Raw genomic sequence first — 21,951 nt, 5'->3', positions numbered from 1 at the left:
ACTCATGGAGATTTCCTGGTTCTTACTGATGGGTCCATCCACTCTGGAACTCAGTAAGGCGAAGGGGAAGACAGGATAGCTTCAGAACCACTTGCCCCCAGTGCCCTTGCTAGATGCTCCCTAGATATGATCAAGACCCTTCTAGCTGGGATCACCTGTTTCCCCAGATGATCCGTGTCCGCTGAGGGTGCTGCAATTGGTTCCGGACCTTATGGCTGGGGCTCTGGACAAGATCTTTTTTAGAGGTCCTGGAGACCAGGGTGTATCCACAAGGATGGAAGAAGGCAGTTGTCATCCCTCTCAAAATAAAAACTGATGGGGACTTCAGCAACTTGAAAAATGTACATCTGATCACTTTGCTGCCTTCTCCTTGAGATGCAAATAAACTGGTAACTAGCCAATTTTCTCCTGAATCAAGATATCCTGGACCCTTCACAGAACAGGTTCAGGAAGAATCATAGCACCGAATCAGCGCTCACGGCTATCCTGGTTTTGCTTGATGTATTAGAGGCTTTGGCACCATATCTCCATCACTTGATGGTGAAAAGGCTGCGGCAGGCAGGGCTGGGCTTCAAATTGCTGGGGTCCTTCCTGTGCGATAGATCGATCACAGTGAGTTGTGGTGACTTAAGAGTTAAGAGCGCCCCTTTCAGCTTCCTTGTGGAGTTCCCCAAAGGTCTTCCCTGAGCCGGACCCTAATTAAGCTGTTCGTCAGCCCCTTGGCAAAACTGGTTCGCTTTCTTAAGTTTCAGGTTTCCTCCTATGTGGACAACCCCCAGATCATACGCTCTATCTCTGATGACTGGCAATAGGTGGTGGATAGGACTTGGGTCTGTATGAGGGAAGTTAGTAGGTGGATGAGCAAGAACTGGCTGAAAATGAATGGAAAGAAAACAGACGGTGTTGGATAGCTCTATCTGGATGGAATCTGGTTGGCAGGTATTTGTGGCACTCTACCTATCCCAACAGCCGTGGCCAAAAACCTATGTGTGATGTTTGATAACACTCTGACCTTTGACACCCAGGTTAATAGAACAGTTAGTTCTTGTTTTTGGATGATTGGTATCTTGAAGAAAGTTCTGCCTTTCATGGCGAAAAAGCTCAGAGCATTAGTGGTCTTGGCCTTTATTAGTCTGTGATTGGAGTACAGTAATGCACTGTATTTAAACATCACTCAACTCTTGTTAAACAAGCTCCAACTCATTCAGAATGTGGCCGCATGTCTGGTTTTGGGAGTACTCAAACATTCCTCCATTAGGGAGGGTCTGGGACATCTCCACTGGCTGCAGATAAGTGTCCATTAAAATGCTCTGCCTGACTGTAGGAGGCTGGCCTGGCTTGTAGTGGGTACCAAGGGGTACTTACACTCTGTACCAGGTCCAGTTATCCCTTATTAGTGTAGAAGAGGTGGTTCTAGCAGCTTAGGCTAATAGAAGGTAGCTATAGCAGAGCAGCTTAGGCTGAACTAGGAGACATGCAAAGCTCCTACTATACCACTGGTGCCATATGCACAATATCATAAGAAAACACAATACACAGATATACTAAAAATAAAGGTACTTTATTTTTATGACAATATGCCAAAAGTATCTCAGTGAGTACCCTCAGTATGAGGATGCCAAATATACACAAGATATATGTACACAATACCAAAAATATGCAGTAATAGCAAAAGGAAGTAATGCAAGCAACGTAAAGTTACAGTAGATTGCAATTGGAGCACATAGGTATAGGGGCAACACAAACCATATACTCCAAAAGTGGAATGCGAACCACGAATGGACCCCAAACCTATGTGAGCTTGTAGAGGGTCGCTGGGACTGTAAGAAAACAGTGAGGGTTAGAAAAATAGCCCACCCCAAGACCCTGTAAGGTAGGTGTAAAGTGCACCTACAACCCCCAGAGAGCACAGAAGTCGTGATAGGGGGATTCTGCAAGGAAGACCAACACCAGCAATGCAACAACAGTGGATTTCCGGACCTGAGTACCTGTAAGACAAGGGCACCAAGTCCAAGAGTCGTGACAGTGTTGAGAGTGGGCAGATGCCCAGGAAATGCCAGCTGAGGGTGCAAGGAAGCTGCCACTGGATGGAAGAAGCTTTGTGTTCTGCAAGAACGAAGAGGACTGGGAACTTCCCCTTTGGAGGATGGATGTCCCACGTCGTGAAGAAGCTTGCAGAGGTATTCCCACGCAGAAATACTGCAAACAAGCCTTGCTAGCTGCAAGTATTGCAGTTAGGGTTTTTGGATGCTGCTGTGGCCCAGGAGGGACCAGGATGTTGCCACTTGGATGAGGACACAGAGGGGGCGCCCAGCAAGTCAAGGAGCCCTCACAGAAGCAGGCAGCACCCGCAGAAGTACCGGATCAGGCACTTAGAAGAGGAGTGAACCGGAGTCCACCCGAAGTCAGAAAAGGGAGTCCCACGACACCGGAGGACAACTCAGAAGGTTGTGCACTGCAGGTTGGAGTGTCGGGACCCAGGTTTGGCTGTGCACGAAGGAAATCCTGGAAGAGTGCACAGGAGCCGGAGCAGCTGCAAATCACGCAGTACCCAGCAATGCAGTCTAGCGTAGGGAGTCAATGACTTACCTCCACCAAACTTGAACTGAAGAGTCACTGGACTGTGGGAGTCACTTGGACAGAGTTGCTGAGTTCCAGGGACCACGCTTGTCGTGCTGAGAGGGGACCCAGAGGACCGGTGATGTAGTCTTTTGTTGCCTGCGGTTGCAGGGGGAAGATTCCGTCGACCGACGGGAGATTTCTTCAGAGCTCCTGGTGCAAGAAGGAGGCAGGCTACCCCCAGAGCATGCACCACCAGGAAACAGGCGAGAAAGCCGGCAGGATGAAGCGATACAAGGTTGCAGTAGTCGTCTTTGCTACTTTGTTGCGGTTTTGGAGGCGTCCTGAGCAATCAGCGGTCGATCCTTTGGCAGAAGGTGAAGAGGGAGATGCAGAGGAACTCTGGTGAGCTCTTGCATTCGGTATCTGAAGAATTCCCCAAAGCAGAGACCCTAAATAGCCAGAAAAGGAGGTTTGGCTAACTAGGAAGGAGGATAGGCTAGTAAGAAAGGTAAGTCTCTGACGTCACCTGATGGCACTGGCCACTCAGAGCAGTCCAGTGTGCCAGCAACACCTCTGTTTCCAAGATGGCAGAGGTCTGGGGCACACTGGAGGAGCTCTGGGCACCTCCCCTGGGAGGTGCAGGTCAGGGGAGTGGTCACTCCCCTTTCCTTTGTCCAGTTTCACGCCAGAGCAGGGCTGGGGGATCCCTGAACCGGTGTAGACTGGCTTATGCAGAGATGGGCACCATCTGTGCCCATCAAAGCATTTCCAGAGGCTGGGGGAGGCTACTCCTCCCCAGCCCTGACACCTATTTCCAACGGGAGAGGGTGTAACACCCTCTCTCTGAGGAAGTCCTTTGTTCTGCCTTCCTGGGCCAGGCCTGGCTGGACCCCAGGAGGGCAGAAACCTGTCTGAGGGGTTGGCAGCAGCAGCTGCAGTGAAACCCCGGGAAAGGCAGTTTGGCAGTACCCGGGTTCTGTGCTAGAGACCCGGGGGATCATGGAATTGTCAGAATGGCATTGGGGTGACAATTCCATGATCTTAGACATGTTACATGGCCATGTTCGGAGTTACCATTGTGATGCTATACATAGGTAGTGACCTATGTATAGTGCACCTATGTAATGGTGTCCCCGCACTCACAAAGTCCGGGGATTTTGCCCTGAACGATGTGGGTAACTTTGCACCCAACCTTCACCAGGTGAAGGTTAGACATATAGGTGACTTATAAGTTACTTAAGTGCAGTGGTAAATGGCTGTGAAATAACGTGGACGTTATTTTACTCAGGCTGCATTGGCAGGCCTGTGTAAGATTTGTCAGATCTCCCTATGGGTGGCAAAAGAAATGCTGCAGCCCATAGGGATCTCCTGGAGCCCCAATACCCTGGGAACCTCAGTACCATATACTAGGGAATTATAAGGGTGTTCTAGTATGGCAATGTGAATTGGTGAAATTGGTCACTAGCCTGTAGTGACAATTTTTAAAGCAGAGAGAGCATATCCACTGAGGTTCTGGTTAGCAGAGCCTCAGCCTGCAGTAGTCGTCTTTGCTACTTTGTTGCGGTTTTGCAGGCGTCCTGAGCAATCAGCGGTCGATCCTTTGGCAGAAGGTGAAGAGGGAGATGCAGAGGAACTCTGGTGAGCTCTTGCATTCGGTATCTGAAGAATTCCCCAAAGCAGAGACCCTAAATAGCCAGAAAAGGAGGTTTGGCTACCTAGGAAGGAGGATAGGCTAGTAAGAAAGGTAAGTCTCTGACGTCACCTGATGGCACTGGCCACTTAGAGCAGTCCAGTGTGCCAGCAACACCTCTGTTTCCAAGATGGCAGAGGTCTGGGGCACACTGGAGGAGCTCTGGGCACCTCCCCTGGGAGGTGCAGGTCAGGGGAGTGGTCACTCCCCTTTCCTTTGTCCAGTTTCACGCCAGAGCAGGGCTGGGGGATCCCTGAACCGGTGTAGACTGGCTTATGCAGAGATGGGCACCATCTGTGCCCATCAAAGCATTTCCAGAGGCTGGGGGAGGCTACTCCTCCCCAGCCCTGACACCTATTTCCAACGGGAGAGGGTGTAACACCCTCTCTCTGAGGAAGTCCTTTGTTCTGCCTTCCTGGGCCAGGCCTGGCTGGACCCCAGGAGGGCAGAAACCTGTCTGAGGGGTTGGCAGCAGCAGCTGAAGTGAAACCCCGGGAAAGGCAGTTTGGCAGTACCCGGGTTCTGTGCTAGAGACCCGGGGGATCATGGAATTGTCAGAATGGCATTGGGGTGACAATTACATGATCTTAGACATGTTACATGGCCATGTTCGGAGTTATCATTGTGATGCTATACATAGGTAGTGACCTATGTATAGTGCACCCATGTAATGGTGTCCCCGCACTCACAAAGTCCGGGGATTTTGCCCTGAACGATGTGGGGGCACCCTGGCTAGTGACAGGGTGCCCACACACTAAGTAACTTTTCACCCAACCTTCACCAGGTGAAGGTTAGACATATAGGTGACTTATAAGTTACTTAAGTGCAGTGGTAAATGGCTGTGAAATAACGTGGACGTTATTTCACTCAGGCTGCATTGGCAGGCCTGTGTAAGATTTGTCAGATCTCCCCATGGGTGGCAAAAGAAATGCTGCAGCCCATAGGGATCTCCTGGAACCCCAATACCCTGGGTACCTCAGTACCATATACTAGGGAATTATAAGTGTGTTCCAGTATGGCAATGTGAATTGGTGAAATTGGTCACTAGCCTGTTAGTGACAATTTTTAAAGCAGAGAGAGCATATCCACTGAGGTTCTGGTTAGCAGAGCCTCAGTGAGACAGTTAGGCATCACACAGGGAACACATACATATATGCCACAAACTTATGAGCACTGGGGTCCTGGCTAGTAGGGTCCCAGTGACACATAACAAACATACTGACAACATAGGGTTTTCACTATGAGCACTGGGCCCTGGCTAGCAGGATCCCAGTGAGACAGTGAAAACACCCTGACATATACTCACAAACAGGCCAAAAGTGGGGGTAACAAGGCTAGAAAGTGGCTACTTTCTCACACTGACGTATAAAGATTTTCACTCTCAGGAATCAAGCTATCTGCAGTCCACCCTGAACTGGTACATTTGGAGAAGACCCTTGAGATCTGCGGGTCACTTCAAGGTAGTAGTGCCATGCTTCAAGAAAGCCAGGTGGGATGATCAGCCTTTTACAGTTGCAGTGGCCAGGTTGTGGAATTCCCTTCCCAATCAGATCAGGAGCTTGAACTCGTAACTATTGTTTCACAAGCAACTAAAGACTTAGCTTTTTGTACATTAGATTCTTTTGGGGCCTGTTTTTGTAGTGGGTTTGTTTCTTTGGGTTGCCACTGTTTGTTCTGTCTCCTGTTTTCCAGGCTATAATACCTTCTGGTTTAATGTGCTTTAGAAATACCAGAAATATACAGTGAGAATAAAAAGATATGACTTGAAACCTGCCTATAACCCCTTTTTTAGGTACTTTTTTAATCAAGACTATCTGATAGCGCCTTCTACCTACAGATTCCTCACTATGAATATTCCCCAGGTGTCAGACTGGCTCCAGACAACCGTGAGCAGTACCTCTGTGCGCTGTTATGTGACATTTATGGGCTCCATGCCTACACCGTCTGCACTGGAAGTGATGTCATGGTGAATTCATGAGCGCCACCCCGGTGCGCTGATATCTGTTCCTCTGTTTCCATGCAAATAGTGTTGATCTGGAGAGCTACCTTGACTACTTTTTGGTCAAGATTTTTTGACTTTTTGTTGAACATCTCTTTTCTGAGCTTACTCTCAATGCACTAGGGACAAGCCGAAACCCTCTGGATTCAAGCCCTGTGGGGACTGTCACCATTGGATGTCGGTGTTGGCCCCCTGCATGGTTTGTCTCTGGTGCCTGGAGTTGGGGCATAACCCCAAAGCCTGTGCTGAGTGCAAGTCCATGCACCCGAAGACGATCCGGGATTGGGCGATGAAGCTCCTGGCAGCTCGGCAGAGGAAGGCTCCACGTCATTCCCGGTCCTGATCTCATTTCTGGGGATGCTCTTGCGGCCAGTCCAGGAGTCCTTCCCGCGGATGCTGGTCTTCAAGGTCCAAGACCTCTTTGTCGAAATCAAGTAAGTCTAAGAAGTACAAACAGAAGAAGTTGAAGCGTTCTTCTGCTTGATCTGTTCAACCTTGTGCTTTCATGTCCTACTCCTGCACTCTACCCGAAGAGCTGGTGTCAGGGCCCGCCGTATGCTACCTGGAGTTGCCCTGCACCAGATGGATGCCTACCTAGTTACGGGAACTTTATGACACCATTAATGCCATCTTTGGGGATCTGACGTTCTCTGGTGCACCTTCTGGCCCCACAGAGCAGAGAAGAGCCCTGGCTTGGTTACCTCTACAGGGTTCACCTTTGATACCATCCTGGCCCGAGGGTCCATCCCTGAATCCAGGACACCAGGTAGGGTACCGCCACCTACCCCGGTACCATCCAGCCCATTGTTCTTCCTGATGTCCAACCGGCACCACCCCAGGGACACTCGATGCTGAGTCCAGTACCATCCAGTCTCTGTCAATCCCTGGATTTTTCTCCACTAAAGTCACCGTGTGACCTCCACGGGGTGATGAGAAGGAGGTGCTGTAGGAGGCTCGCCTTCTATACAGTATGCAAAGCTAGGCGCATTGTGCAGAGAGTCCAGGTAACCACACGGTTTACAGGGGTAAAAACTAGACCACCTATTGCTCTAATTTTTATGGTAGCTTCGTCGAGCAGTCAGGCTAATCTTGGAAATTGCAAAGCATTTGTTGTACTCACAGTATCAATAAAGCAAGACACACACTCAAAAGAATAACTCAAGATCAATTTACAAAAATACTTTAGATTTGTATACAAATTGTAAGACCAAACGTGGCACACTGGCAGCGATTGTCCTTGCAGTCTGTGATGTGGAGTTTGGTCCAGCTGCAGCATCCATTTCAGCAGTCAGAAGCCGGGCAGAGAAGTGGACCTTACTGGCTTAATGGTTCTATGTGGTTGTAGAGTGATGCCTTCAATCTGAAAGGAGACCTTTGGCAATTTTTGAAGAGCAGATGTCCTCTGGGGGGTTTGCAGAGTCTGTACGATGTCCAAGCAACCCCTCAGCAGCAATTGTCTAGTCTTGGGTGCAGCAGGCAGGGTTTGGTGCCTTTTCTTTGTGCAGCAGGTCTTCCGTTCTCGTGCCTAAGGTCTTCTTTGTTGCTGGTCTTCCTGTCTCCTTAGAATCTGATTTCTTGGTCTAGGGATCCCACTATATACTGTGTTTAGTGGGCATTTTAGGGGGTTCCTAGTAGTGACAAATGGGTCATCTACCTCGGGTGGCGTTGCTCCTGCAGAAAGTGGGGGTTTGCAATGGGGAGGCCATCTGCTACTAGCAGAAGGCTTGGAGGTCGAATTTCAAGGGCGGTAAGACCTTTGAAGCTCTTAGGCAGGGCTGTTCAAATTCATGGAGGAGGTGGGGAAGCACCTCTGCCCAGGAGGGGCTTTGTTCTCTGACACCAGAGACCAATGGCTCTCTCCCCAGGGGTCCAGAATCCTGTTTGGTGGTGGCAGGCTGGTTGGGACCTGCCAGCAACCATGCCAGAGTAGTTAGCTTTTTGCAGGGGGCACCTCTAAGGTGACCCCTGGGTACATTGTGTAATAAATCTAATACTGGTACCAGTTTGGATTTATCATTCTGAGTTGTTTGATACCAAACAACCCAGGGTTCAGAGTAGCCATTATGTAGCAGGGAAACTCGTACTCACCAATGTCCACCATACGCATTGAAAATGGCTAATCTACTACCTATTATGTCCCAGGTTTGGCCAGGGCACAATAGGGGCATATTGCTTGTGCAGGCCCCCTGTCTTACGGCTAGAAGGCCTGCCAGAGGGATGGCTTACCTGTATTACATCCAGTGTATAGTGGACAGGGCACACAGGCTGTGTGCCATGTCTAATTTGCATTTTGGGATTGCAGCAGGACACTCAGCCTGTAATGGGAGTGCTAGGTGCATCTGGATGCATGGCCCTTCAGGGTGGCACAATATGTGCTGTTGCCTCCAGGAGCCTACCCGTAGTACTCCAGGCCCTGGGTACCTAAGTACCATTTACTAGGGACTTACAGTGGCAACTAAAGGTGTTAACAATTGTATCAATACCTTTGCAATTTTAGGGATAGAACACTGGCACTAGCGACCTGGTTATCAGGATCCCAGTGCACTCCAGTCCAAGTTGCCTCCATAAACCAGGCAAAAAGAATGGTGGTGTATTGCAACAGGGTGCCAACTTCCCACAGGTACATGGTCCTTTGAATCGGGACCCTGCTGATGACGGAAACTGGTATGAGGAGCTGGGAGATGCTGGTGGACACCTCACCTGATACTAGCCTGTTGAACCCTCTGAGCCAGTCCTTGGAGGAAGGCATGTCATTCGCCATGGTGATGTGCAGGGCTGCAGAGGACCTAGACCTTCAGCTCACCAATCTCCCTTTTAACCCTGCCACAACAACAGTCCTTTCAAACCTACCCAAGCCACAGCAGGGGCAGTTTTGGGCACCCACAATACAGCCCTATGCTGTACAACAGTCAGCCCAGTCCTTTCGGGGAAGAGGTTGCAGAGCCTAAAGAGGAATCATACTATGCAAGCTGCCCAGTCCCCTGCTCTCTTGGCCACCACAGTCTCCAAGCCTGTTTAGTGCGCCTACAAACCCACACAGGCATTCTGTGGGGGGCAGGATCAAACATCAGCTGTCCCAATGGTCCAGCACCACATCGGACCAGTGGGTGCTCTAGAAGGGGTATGCTCTACCATTTGTGTACACACCCCAAACCCTTGTCACCATCCCAAGAACAGCTGAAAGAGAGCCGTCTTGCTGTATTCCCAGGAAATGCAGGCCCTCTTGGACAATCAGGCCATCGAGAGGAAGCCCGTGCAAGAAAGAAGTCATGGTTGTTATTCCTGCTCCTTTCTGGTACTGAAGAAGGACATAGGCCTCTGTCCCATTTTGGACCTTCACCCTCTAAATTACAAAAGTCAAAATGGGCACATTGGCTCAGGTTTTGTCTGCCTTGAATCCCGGAGGATGGCTGATGGCATTTTAATTGCAGGATGTTTATTTCCATATTCCCATCCTGCCTGCTTACAGGTGGTACCCCTAGTTCATGGTGGGCCATGAGCACTTTCAGTTTGCTGTGCTTCCATTTGGCCTCACTACCGCCCCATGTGTGTGTTCACCAAGGTGACAGTGGTGGTTGCAGCACATCTGCGGAGGGCAGGGGTTCCAGTCTTCTCTTACCTCTATGAGTCACTAATGAAGGCAGGCTTGCCACAGGCAGTCATCTCCCACCTTCAGAGTAGCCATTATGTAGCTAGGAAACTCGTACTGACCAGTGTCCACCATACGCATTGAAAATGGCTAATCTACTACCTATTATGTCCCAGGTTTGGCAAGGGCACAATAGAGGCATATTGCTTGTGCAGGCCCCCTGTCTTACGGCTAGAAGGCCTGCCAGAGGGATGGCTTACCTGTATTACATCCAGTGTATAGTGGACAGGGCACACAGGCTGTGTGCCATGTCTAATTTGCATTTTGGGATTGCACCAGGACACTCAGCCTGTAATGGGAGTGCTGGGTGCATCTGGATACATGGCCCTTGAGGGTGGCACAATATGTGCTGTTGCCTCCAGGAGCCTACCCGTAGTACTCCAGGCCCTGGGTACCTAAGTACCATTTACTAGGGACTTCCAGTGGCAACTAAAGGTGTTACCAATTGTATCAATACCTTTGCAATTTTAGGGATAGAACACTGGCACTAGAGACCTGGTTATCAGGATCCCAGTGCACTCCAGTCCAAGTTGCCTCCATAAACCAGGCAAAAAGCATGGTGGTGTATTGCAACAGGGTGCCAACTTCCCACAGGTGCATGGTCCTTTGAATCGGGACCCTGCTGATGGAGGAAACTGGTATGAGGAGCTGGGAGATGCTGGTGGACACCTCACCTGACACTAGCCTGTTGAACCCTCTGAGCCAGTCCTTGTAGGACGGCATGTCATTCGCCATGGTGATGTGCAGGGCTGCAGAGGACCTAGACCTTCAGCTCACCAATCTCTCTTTTAACCCTGCCACAACAACAGTCCTTTCAAACCTACCGAAGCCACAGCAGGGGCCGTTTTGGGCACCCACAATACAGCCCTATGCTGTACAACAGTCAGCCCAGTCCTTTTGGGGAAGAGGTTGCAGAGCCTAAAGAGGAATCATACTATGCAAGCTGCCCAGTCCCCTGCTCTCTTGGCCACCACAGTGTCCAAGCCTGTTTAGTGCACCTACAAACCCACACAGACATTCTGTGGGGGGCAGGATCAAACATCAGCTGTCCCAATGGTCCAGCACCACATCGGACCAGTGGGTGCTCTAGAAGGGGTATGCTCTACCATTTGTGTACACACCCCAAACCCTTGTCACCATCCCAAGAACAGCTGAAAGAGAGCCATCTTGCTGTATTCCCAGGAAATGCAGGCCTTCTTGGACAATCAGGCCATCGAGAGGAAGCCCGTGCCAGAATGAAGTCATGGTTGTTATTCCTGCTACTTTCTGGTACTGAAGAAGGACATAGGCCTCTGTCCCATTTTGGACCTTCACCCTCTAAATTACAAAAGTCAAAACGGGCACGTTGGCTCAGGTTTTGTCTGCCTTGAATCCCGGAGGATGGCTGATGGCATTTTAATTGCAGGATGTTTATTTACATATTTCCATCCTGCCTGCTTACAGGTGGTACCCGCAGTTCATGGTGGGCCATGAGCACTTTCAGTTTGCTGTGCTTCCATTTGGCCTCACTACCGCCCCATGGGTGTGTTCACCAAGGTCACAGTGGTGGTTGCAGCACATCTGCGGAGGGCAGGGGTTCCAGTCTTCTCTTACCTCTATGAGTCACTAATGAAGGCAGGCTTGCCACAGGCAGTCATCTCCCACCTCCAGACTACGGCAGACCTCTTGCATTCACTGGGGTGTTCCATCAGTGTGCCAAAGTCACACCTGACTTCTTCCCAGATGCTCCCTTTCATCCGGGCCATTTTAGACACAGCGCAATTTTGGGCCTATCCTCTGGCGTGGCACATTTGTGAGATTCAGGCTATGACACTGATGTTTTAGCCTCAAGCCTCGATTTCAGTGAGACATCCTGCTGGTAAAACATACCCGTTGGCATATGTGGGCTCTCTTAGTGGACGCAGCATCAAGGAAATCTACCAGACCTGGTCCATATATCGGAGTGCACTGCAAAAGGCCGGCAGTAGTGGCTAACAAATCGCAACTGGGTCAGTGGCAGGCCCGTCTCCCTTCCCCACCTGGGTCTCACTGTGGTGACAGATGTGTCACTCCTGGGTTTGAGTGTTCATCTGAGAGTGGTGGAGTTCAGAGGATTCTGGTCTCTTGTGAAATCTCTACTCCACATTCTGAAGCACACATAGAAAGAGGAAAGCAGTATTAATCCCTGCAATGCAGACAGCCTTGCACCATGGCGCAAGGGTACCTGTGTTGTCGCTAGGCATTGGTGCTAGGCAACAGTTTGAGTGCCAGCACAGAGGAAAGTACAGGAATGCATCGTATTTCTGTGAATACGACGCATCCCTGCACTTTCAAAAAACGCAGCACAGCAGGCTGGCTTGAAGCATCATTTCTTTGTAAATGCACCTCTCCTTTTCTAGAGTGCGGAGAGCCTTGACTTGATCTTTTCGCCACTGCTGAGAACATGCACCGTTGCAGCTTCTGCGCTTTGGACTTTGCTCAAAGATGGATCTTGTCTTGAGTGGAGTTCTGGACTCCTGTACTCCTTGCTGCTGATACCACTACTGACTGACTCCTTAGGAACATTTGACCAACCGGGACCAAGCCATCCTAGTGACCGCAGATTGGGCTCGGAGGGTGTGGTATCCAGCTCTCTTCAGCTCTAGCATTGCTACTTTGGCTGCCCCTTTGGGAAAACCACCTGTTGAAGCAACAGGGCACGGTGCTGAACCAAAAACTGCGCACTCTTCAACTTCATACGTGGAGATTGAGTCGCAACTGTTGAGTATTTGACGTTCCTCCAGAGGTCTTTAATGATATTCTGGCAATCAGGCGTCCTTCTACTAAGTCGAGTTATGTCTGCTGTTCAGAGAGGTTTGTGGTGTTCCACTCGTTAGGTGAATCCCCTTCCTGCACCTCTGACAGAGGTTTTGTTATTTGTTCTTTCCCTTGCCTGGCAAGACCTTTCCTTGGGCACTGTCAGAGGTTATTTATCTGCCATTTCAGCCTTCCTGCAGGTGCTGGATTGATCTTCCTTCGTCAAGCCAATGTTTGTGATTTGTTTCCTAAAAGGTTTACAGCAACTTTTTCCTCCTGTCCCAATCTTCATGCCGCAGTGCGAGCTAGACCTTGTTTTGACATTTCTAATGTGAACTCTTTGTGAGCCAGTCCATTCTTGTCCTTTACAGCTCTTTACCATCAAGACTGTTTTTTGGTGGCCATTACATTGGCCAGGAGGGTCTGTGAGCTTCAAGCTCTGTCCATTAACCTTCCATACACCACATTGTTCCCGACAAGCTGGTCCTCAGAACACATTCCTCTTTTGTCCTGAAAGTGGTCACCCACTTTCATGTTGGCCAGAGTATCACTCTGCCTGCTTCTTATGCCCCACCTCACACTTCCAAGGAAGAGGAGAAACTCCATCACATAGACCATAAGCAAGCTCTTTCCCTTTACATTGATCACGTCAAGCCCCACCGGTTAGAGTATCAGCTCTTTGTTGGTTTGCTGGATCAAAGAAGGGCAAGGATCTTCAAAAGTGCACTATCTCCCAGTGTATTGTGCTTTGTATCCAAATATCCTACCCACTGGTAAAGAAACAGCCTCCTGAAGGGCTCCTTGCGCACTCCACTAGGGCAAAGTCCGACACTACGGAATTAGACAGACAAGGTCCCTGTCCTGGATATCTTTCAGGCAGCCATGTGGGTGTCAATGGAAACGTTTACCAAACAATACTGCCTTGAAAGCCAGGTCCGGCATGATGGGCCTTTTGCCCATTTGGTCCTCCAGAACTTTTGGTCTAGTGAGTTCGCAGTCCCACCTCTAGGGAGGTATTGCTGGGGTATCTATTGTTAGGTGAGGAATCTGCCATTAAAAGTCCCTATAAGATGGACAAGTTGTTTACCATCAGCAATAACTTATCTGATAGAGACTCTACCTAACTGCAGATTCCTCACCGACCCTCCCATCATCCCTGCTCTGCGAACTGGGCTTGTCCCCAAAAGATCCTGCTAGGTTCTGCACACTGGTCACCACTGGTACATACACTTTACTGTAGCTCCGCATTTATAGAGCAGAAACTTGAAAGAAACGAATTCAAGTGAAGTCACTTAGTTATTAAGGACCTCATTACAAGTGTGGTGGTCCAAGGACTGTCACATTCGCTGTGACAGTCGGATCGCTGCACACTCCACATTACAACCCAAGAGGGCGGACCCGTCAGGGGACCACCGTCCTCACCAGGAACATGGTTCCCGACATGCTGATGGAGTTCTGAGTTATATTTAGCCAAGGTGCCTCCTGGCTGATTACAACATCTTTCCACCAGCCTTTCCATGGCGAGGACCCCACCATGGAAAGGCTGGCAGAAAGCCAGTGCCGGGGGCCACAAGGGGGCCCCAGCCCAGCACCATCGGTATGCACACTGTCTGCTTTACAAAGCAGACAGTAGGCATTCCGATGGTGCTGGTGTGCTACGATATTGGCCTCGGCTGCCTTAAAAGAGCCTAGACCAATTTTGTAACACTCTTCCCACTGGTCTGCACGGTGGGAACTAGTAATACAATGTTCCTGCCGGTCAGCATGGCAGGAACATTAAAATCTGCTTGGGAGGACGCCACTGTTATGACAGTGGCATCCTCCCCAGAAGTTTGGCCGTCGGGTTGTCTGACGGCCAAACTCATAACGAGGCCCTAGGTAGGGTGGGATCAAGGGGTTCCACACACCAATATTTTACCAGGTGATTATCAGCACTTTATAAATCCTGTTTGTTTGATTGATTGATTCATCTGTGGAGGATGGTTTAAGGGAATGTGAAGTTAAGAAGAGGGGTGAGAGAAAACTTATTTCCATAAGAAAAATGCTGTTAAGGATTGTAGTGTTCGAGTGAGGGCCAGGGTCAGAATTTGAGCTCCTGTGGGAAGTGATCAAACTCCTAAGGAATGCAAGTAAAACTACCCATAGTAGGGTTCAGAACAACAACAGCGTGGTTGTGGTAAAAAGCATATCTGGCAAAGGGCAACCAGAATTCCGCTAGAGCACAAATTTCTGGTGCGGAAAAAGACTGTTCTTCCAAAAGTGACTTTTATGTTACTTCCAGCATGCTAAGAAACTGGAGGAGACCTGGCTTTCTTAAGAGTCTTTTGTATCATTAATTCATCCCCTGCTTGAACTTCAGTGCAATTAATTTACCTCCTCCTTGAGTTACAACTTATTGTTGTTTTATATTTGTTTATTTACTTTCTTGGTCATAGTTGTCTTTTCTTTTAATTGTTAAGAATATGTGAATATTATTTTTCTTCACAAAAATATGGAAGATGTATGGTATTCTAGTCCTTCATGATTGCAAACTTTCAAGTGAGAGATTCTTCAAGTGACTTCGTCGAGTGTCACAGTATTCTAAAACACCATGGAAGTTATGTTGCAGAAGTGACTATTGCTTTTGGGAAGTGATGGCGAAGGCAATTATAGCACATCTCTCGTACCTTGAGCTTGGGAGGTGATGGCGAAGGCGTTTAGAGCACGTTTCTCCTACCCTCAGCTTGGGAGGTGATGGCGAAGGCGATTAAAGCACATCTCTCCTACCTTGAACTTGGGAAGTGATGGCGAAGGAGATGGAAGCACATCTCTCCTACCTTGAGCTTGGGTGGTGATGGAAAAGGTGATTAAAGCACATCTCTCCTACCTCAAGCTTGGGAGGTGATGGAGAAGTTGATTATAGCACATCTCTCCTACCTTCAGCTTGGGAGATGATGGCGAAGGCGATTAACGCACATCTCTCCTACCTTGCGCTTGGGAGGTGATGGTGAAGGCGATTAAAGCACATCTTTCCTACCTTCAGCTTGGGAGATGATGACGGAGGCGACTAACGCATATCTCTCCTCCCTTGATCGATGGCCCGGTGCTTCAGTTCACAGGTGCTTTGCTCACTGCTCACAGTGCTGCTAGCAATGGTCCACATTCAAAGACCTCAGGTATATAAGTCCCAGGCTGCCATTGGATTAAACATTATGATCTCATCACTGAGAAGACCACGTTTAAAAAAAAATTATAAATATGTGATATATACCTTAAGGATGGTAGGAGCTGTTTCTCTTAAGTCAGAACTTAACAATCTCATATTTAGGACATTGTTACAACTGACTTCTACAGCAGACTCTGGCGCAGAAAAATAAATATCACACTGGTTCCCACATATAAATGCCATTTGCACAATGAGCCTAGTGATTCCTGAGCCCTGAAGCAGCCCTTGGATTGATGCTGGTGCAGTCTATAAAAACCAGATATTAGGACCTGGTAGAACAGCACAATCCGGGACAGGACCAGGGTCACTCTGAGGTGGTACCTCCTCCCATACCATCCACAGCAGTTATCTCCTGAGCGTATGTAGTATGCTGACGTCATAGTTCACCGCTGAGGTTTACACCTTGACAGAAAAGTCCAATGGGTTAGTTGCAGCTTGAACAACATGTGCCAGAAGCTCCTAGGCATGGATACTATAACCCCTTCTGTGTGCACCGAGAGGCCTCACTCGTCAATGGAGCCAAGAGCTCAAGCTCTTTCAGACCCGGAAATCACAACCTCATCCTACCATATGTGGAGAGCAGAAGGTTATAGGCTGAGTATTTCCTCTCCATACCTATTTGTGATTACTGATTTTTATCCCTGAGATTCATATCACCAAGAATTCAAAATTTTCTCTGTGACTCTACTTACCATAAAGGCCCATAAAAAAATGTTTCTTAGGTTTTTTGCTCTCTCCTTGTGGTTTAGCTCGCCTAATGCCTGTCATGTCCCTTCCCCTGGATTTGCTACTTTAGAAAGGCTTGTTAACCTCTGTATTCAATTGTTAAATGAAGGTCCCTAAGTACACATCTTTGTACATGCTATGTGCTGTAGGTTTGTAGGAACAGTACTGTTCTCATTTTAATGGGTTGCTCTTGTGTGTGCCCAGGTCTCCTGACGTGCAATGAGAAAGTGAAGTATGAGAAGGAACAGATTCTGTGCGACCTCCTGGCAGTGCTCAAGGATGTCATGGTAAGGAAAGCAGGACACCTGCCTTTGTTTTAGGTCTTGAAGACACCCTGCAACTTTTTAAAAGGGGTTTGCTGCACTCATTTGTACTGAATGTCTTGGTAAAGGTGTGGTTAATGTCATTGCACTTGTGACTTTCATGAAACTCTGGGGGTCTGGTGTTCAACTAATGCAGGGTTTGATTACTCAGAGAGATCTTTGCTTCTCTAATAGTTTATGTGTAGGAGCCTCTGATGATGAGTTTACAAGCCCAGTGCGCCACAGGAACATCACTCTTAGTGACAGTCTGGATGCACGCACTGCGGGGCCATATCTACAAGTCCGCGTAAAGCCACCCTGCATGGCTTTTCATGGCCTGATAGTGATCGAGGCAAATCACTGTGCTGGCTCACCCTGCGACAGGGAGGCGTGTATGGGTGTTACGGTGGATGTTCGCATGTAACACCCATGGCATTTGACACATTCACAGATTTAGGAGATTTTGCAAACCTGGGAATTCATCAACAGCCTTCGCCCCCCAGGGGAGGCATCTCGGAGGCACAATGAGGAGAAATGACATTATTGATCTTCTTTCCTCCTTTTTCTGTGTGTGCTGCAGGGACAGCGGGAAACGCCTCTTATGAAGGTGTCTCGTTCCTGCACAAAACAATTATCCCTACAATGCAGAGACCCCTGCACCATGGTGCATTGGCAAATGAAGCCCATTCTACGCCAGTGCAGGGGGAAAGGACAGAAATCTCATAGATGTGGCGCATTCCTATCCTTTTTTACTGAGGGCAGAGCAGGGCCTTGTGCCAAAACCTTGTAAATGAGTTTCTTAGTGGTTATAGTCTGATGGGGTTGGGGTGGGCATCTATGTGCCCAATCAATGGTGCCTACCAGCACCTTAATGCCTGGTCTCAACAGGAGTTAAATTATGACGCTAATCCATTCTTTAGGTCCTCCTCCTAGGTCTGCGTCTTTACAGAGTCAGGAGGTAAATATGGTGCTGAGGGACTAGCCTACCTTACATCTTATTGTCGCAATGAGACACAAGGTGGGTTCGCGCTTCCTAAAAATGGCGCTAACTCCGATATTTTGATGCTAGACTGGTCTAGTGTCAAAAATTAAATATGGAGTTAAGTTAGCGCCACTTTAGCATTAACATGTGATGCTAACTTTCCATAAATATGGGCCTAATTGTCCATCTTCCTCCCTGTCCTAAGGATGAAATGTACACCTTGAAGGGAAACAAATCCTCAGTGTATGAATATAATGCCCCACTAAAAGGAAGTGCTGAGATGTCTCTAGCACAATATAAAAATTAAGCTTTCCTCTTATAAAAGACAGGAAAGTTGCATCTGTAGGGGGTCCTTTCCTAAGGTGACAAGCTGATAACGCCTTAGATGTGGCGGCTTCAGAAACTGACTTGGGGCCTGAGCTAGAACACGGCGGATGGGTTACGCCATCACAACGGTGACGGATATCATATCCGCTCAAGCTGAAATCTAAATACCATACAACATAATGGGATTTAGATTTCAGCGAATGGGATGGGGACAAGAAAAACAGAAGCAAACTTCAGGCTGAAAGTCTTAGACCTTTTCTTCTAATCGTCCACTCCAGATGTCGACCACGCGATGGTTGATTTTCTTTCCAAAAAGGATAAAGGCCCAAACAAAGGAGTTGACAAAGCTCTCCGTCGTCGTCAGAATAAACATTTGGACATTGTGTGTCATTTCTCTGACATTTTTAAAGAGAGGAAAAGGGACAGTGGAGTAGAAGGATGTGAGATGATGTATAGATGGAATTTTGGATGAGGTTCTGGGTAAAGGTCCCTGGATCGGACTGGGTGCCAGTAGATGTATTTCAATCGGCCACTGAACTTTGGGGGCCTATTCTTACAAGGTTCTGCAAGCTGGTGCCCCCTGTGTTGCATGATGCCCATGTTGTTATATGCTGACGATGCCGTCCTGCTATCCAGGCCTCCGGTTGGCTTACAGAAATTGATGAGTGCCTTTGGGGATTTTATGCCCTCTAAAGGTATGGTGATTAATAACTCAAAAACCTTTACAGTGATTTGTGGGCATAAATTTAAATAACTTTTTTTTTTTTTTACAATACCCCAATCGTTAATGTACATTTTTTCTGTTATTTGGGGCTTTTATTTACGTATAATGGTTCCTATGCAAAACAGATTTTAACCGATAAAGCCAAAATGAGTAGAAATTCTCAGGGAATTTTAAGGTTTTCAAATAAACTTGGTAGTCGACACATCAGGGAAATGGTGGAAATTTATAAGGCAAGAGGGGTGGCTACTGCCACCCATGGGGCTGGTCTCGGGGGCATACCTCTAGCACAGCCCTGCAAGTTGAGGAAAACAGCGCTTTAAATCGGTTACTCTGCCACCTGCTGGGCCTCGGCTGTAATTGCTCATCGGGAGGTGGGTGCACTGCACCTCGGGGATGTGCTCCTGGCCAGACCACTACTATGGTCTCCCATGTGGGCAGAAGAGGAAACTAGTTTTACGAAATCAATTATTATAGATTTTCTGACTTTGGATAACGTTTCGCGCATTCCTTGGCTAGCTTATATCAGTTCCTCTTTCAGCGCACTGTTTGCGTTGTCAGTATGGTCGGATCCCCTCCAGGTGTTGTCACTTACTAAGAAGTTTATTGAAAGATGTTGCAGCACAGACTGGAAGGCGATGGGCACTGAAATGCTGAAGCCGACGGTTGCCTTCCACATGCCTCTTTTTCCAGCAGAGGGCTGTGAAAGGTATTGGTCTTGTGTTACCAATATGCAGCATCATTTCAGGTCTGGTTCCCTGCGTTATCTGCTGACGTTTCCTAACACGAGGCCTTGTCCGCCAGATGCGACCCCCGCCCATGTGATAGCTTCAGCAAACAAAGCACACTGCACTTTATGTTGTTTTGGAATTATTATTTTCCTTACAGATGCTTTTATCTTAGACCCATTCTTGCTGCTCAGAACATTAGGTCGGATAAACTTGTTTTGAAGTTTTTGCTCACATTAAATGATCCCCCTGTGTGTGTTACGCTCTATATCTTGAAGGCCATCAACATGAGGAAAAGTGTTATGTATTAGCCGGTATTTTGATTTTAGATCCCTGTATCGATTATATGGTAATGATAGTAATTCTATTTTAATCTGTATTGTATGGATTTGTTTATTAATGTTTCTTATGTCTGCTATTTAGATTTGTATTGCATTGTTTTATTACATGTTTTATGTACTTTTATGGCTGTTTGGAACTAACCGAATAAAGTTTATGAATCAAATTGACTCAAATAGCGGAGATTACTGAAGATGCAGATCTCACGGGTGCACAGGTCCATCTGCCTGTTTTCAGAGGATGGAGTCAAAGGGCTATTTGCCTCTTGGCCGTCTCCAACGCACGAAGACTTATCGTAAACCACAGAAGTAACTCACAAGGAGTGGGCTAGTAACCCGACAGTCACATCTCTGGAAATCACATTGTTGAACATATATCCTCATTTGTCCCGCCTCTTACAGCACTAGGTAAGGCCCAACAACATTTGGAATACGTGTTCATGCCTCAAGCCAACAAGAGCCAGCAAGAGCTCGCTTTACAGGCATCCCTCACCAGAGCTCGTTCAAGCCATCCTTTTGTGCCCCCAAAGGGGGTCATACAACAGCCTTCCTGACAGAGCAGAGTGCATACCCTCCTTTCCTCCAAGATGAGCATGTTTCTGAGAAGGTTTTAATGTGCAGAGCACATACCCAGGACAATTCAGGTAGGTCACATCGGTTCAAAGATTTGTCTGCCAAGAAGGTTTGGTGGCATATTCACCCTTTCTTCGCAACTTGAAAATATTTACTTTGGACCAATGAGTGTTGCAAACTCTCTAGGGTTACAAGATAGAATTGTATTCTCACCCGATGCAGCTCGCACGTCCCTGTCCGATGGTGCTCAGTGGTGCAGAGATAAACGTGACATTCAACAGTTGCACTCTAAGCACGACGTCTGGAGGGTCCGTTTTCATTCACAGGCGTTTCTCAGCATCCTATTTCATTCCTATCATAAACCTAAAACTGTAAATATTTTCTTACAAAGATGTATCTGAAGAATCCAAGTGTGGCTCAATGGTTAGAGCGGCAGACCCTGAAGCAGAGATCTGGCTCAAGACTAGGGTTCAAGTCCTGCTTCGGCAGGTCTTGGGCTCAATTCCCCTTGACCAGATAATTCTCGCCTCGGTGCCTAATCTAATTCATGGGTCCCACTCTGCAACTCTGGGCAATAGCTTGCTTAATCTCCACAACGGCCCCAACAGCGCTTGGATGCCTGGCTTCACCCTGGGGGTGCTCAGGAGTGGGCGCCTCACAGGGCAAAGCCAGGAGGGGTTCCATAGCGGTATGAGTACAGCGCCTTGAGACCCTAATGGGTGAGTAGTGCGCTATACAAGTGCTAATTTACATTTACCTCTCAGTCCCAATTAATCAATCTCACAGACACTTTCTACAGTTTTTCTGAAACAACTAAATATTTTAATTGAAATTGCTTCCTTTTAGCCTCTCCTCAGCCCAAGGGTGCTTTACCAAGCCTCTAAAACCATTGGTGGCGCACTATGGTTACCTTTATTTACTTACACAGCACGCTCAAAATGTCCCAGTCCAATGGCTTCTGCTTAACAACAATCAGCGGGCAGTCTCTCTCCTCCAAGGGTTGGGTTTTGAAATAAACTGAAAGAAATCATCCTGCTTCCATCCCAATCATTCCAGATTCTAGGTTTCATGAGAAACTCCTTAGACTCGGCCCTCTTTCTCCCTAAAAAAAAGATCAAGTTAATAAGCCAAGAGATTCAGTCCACTCTCACCTTAATTGTAAGCAAACGTTCCCTTTGCAGATTACCAAGGATAGTGGATCTTCTGTCTGCATCCATTGAAGCATCTTTGCAGCGCCTCGTGGCTCTCCGTCTCCGCAGGGACCTCCATTCCTCAGCATTCATTTCCTCTTCCTTCTCCAGAGGCAAGAGAGGAGTGGGACCGGTGGCTTTCCTAGGTGGAAGCCTGGAAAATCATTTTTTGGCCTGGCCCCAG

General features: G+C 48.1%; 1 protein-coding gene across 1 annotated transcript in view; it reads left to right on the top strand.

Moving 5' to 3' along the window:
- Positions 1 to 21,951, top strand: part of LOC138291559 (serine/threonine-protein kinase Wnk-like) — a 99,029-nt gene that overhangs the window by 44,033 nt on the left and 33,045 nt on the right. Inside the window, exon 5 of the mRNA XM_069230319.1 lies at positions 16,811 to 16,893. Within this exon, the coding sequence (XP_069086420.1) occupies positions 16,811 to 16,893 (83 nt within the window). The remainder of the gene's footprint in view (positions 1 to 16,810; positions 16,894 to 21,951) is intronic.

The sequence above is a fragment of the Pleurodeles waltl genome, chromosome 1_1 (genome assembly GCF_031143425.1).
Source record: "Pleurodeles waltl isolate 20211129_DDA chromosome 1_1, aPleWal1.hap1.20221129, whole genome shotgun sequence".
In the NCBI taxonomy this organism is placed as follows: Eukaryota; Metazoa; Chordata; class Amphibia; order Caudata; family Salamandridae; genus Pleurodeles; species Pleurodeles waltl.
The sequence above is the reverse complement of the archived record's forward strand: the minus strand, read 5'-3'. Positions and strand labels throughout refer to the sequence as shown.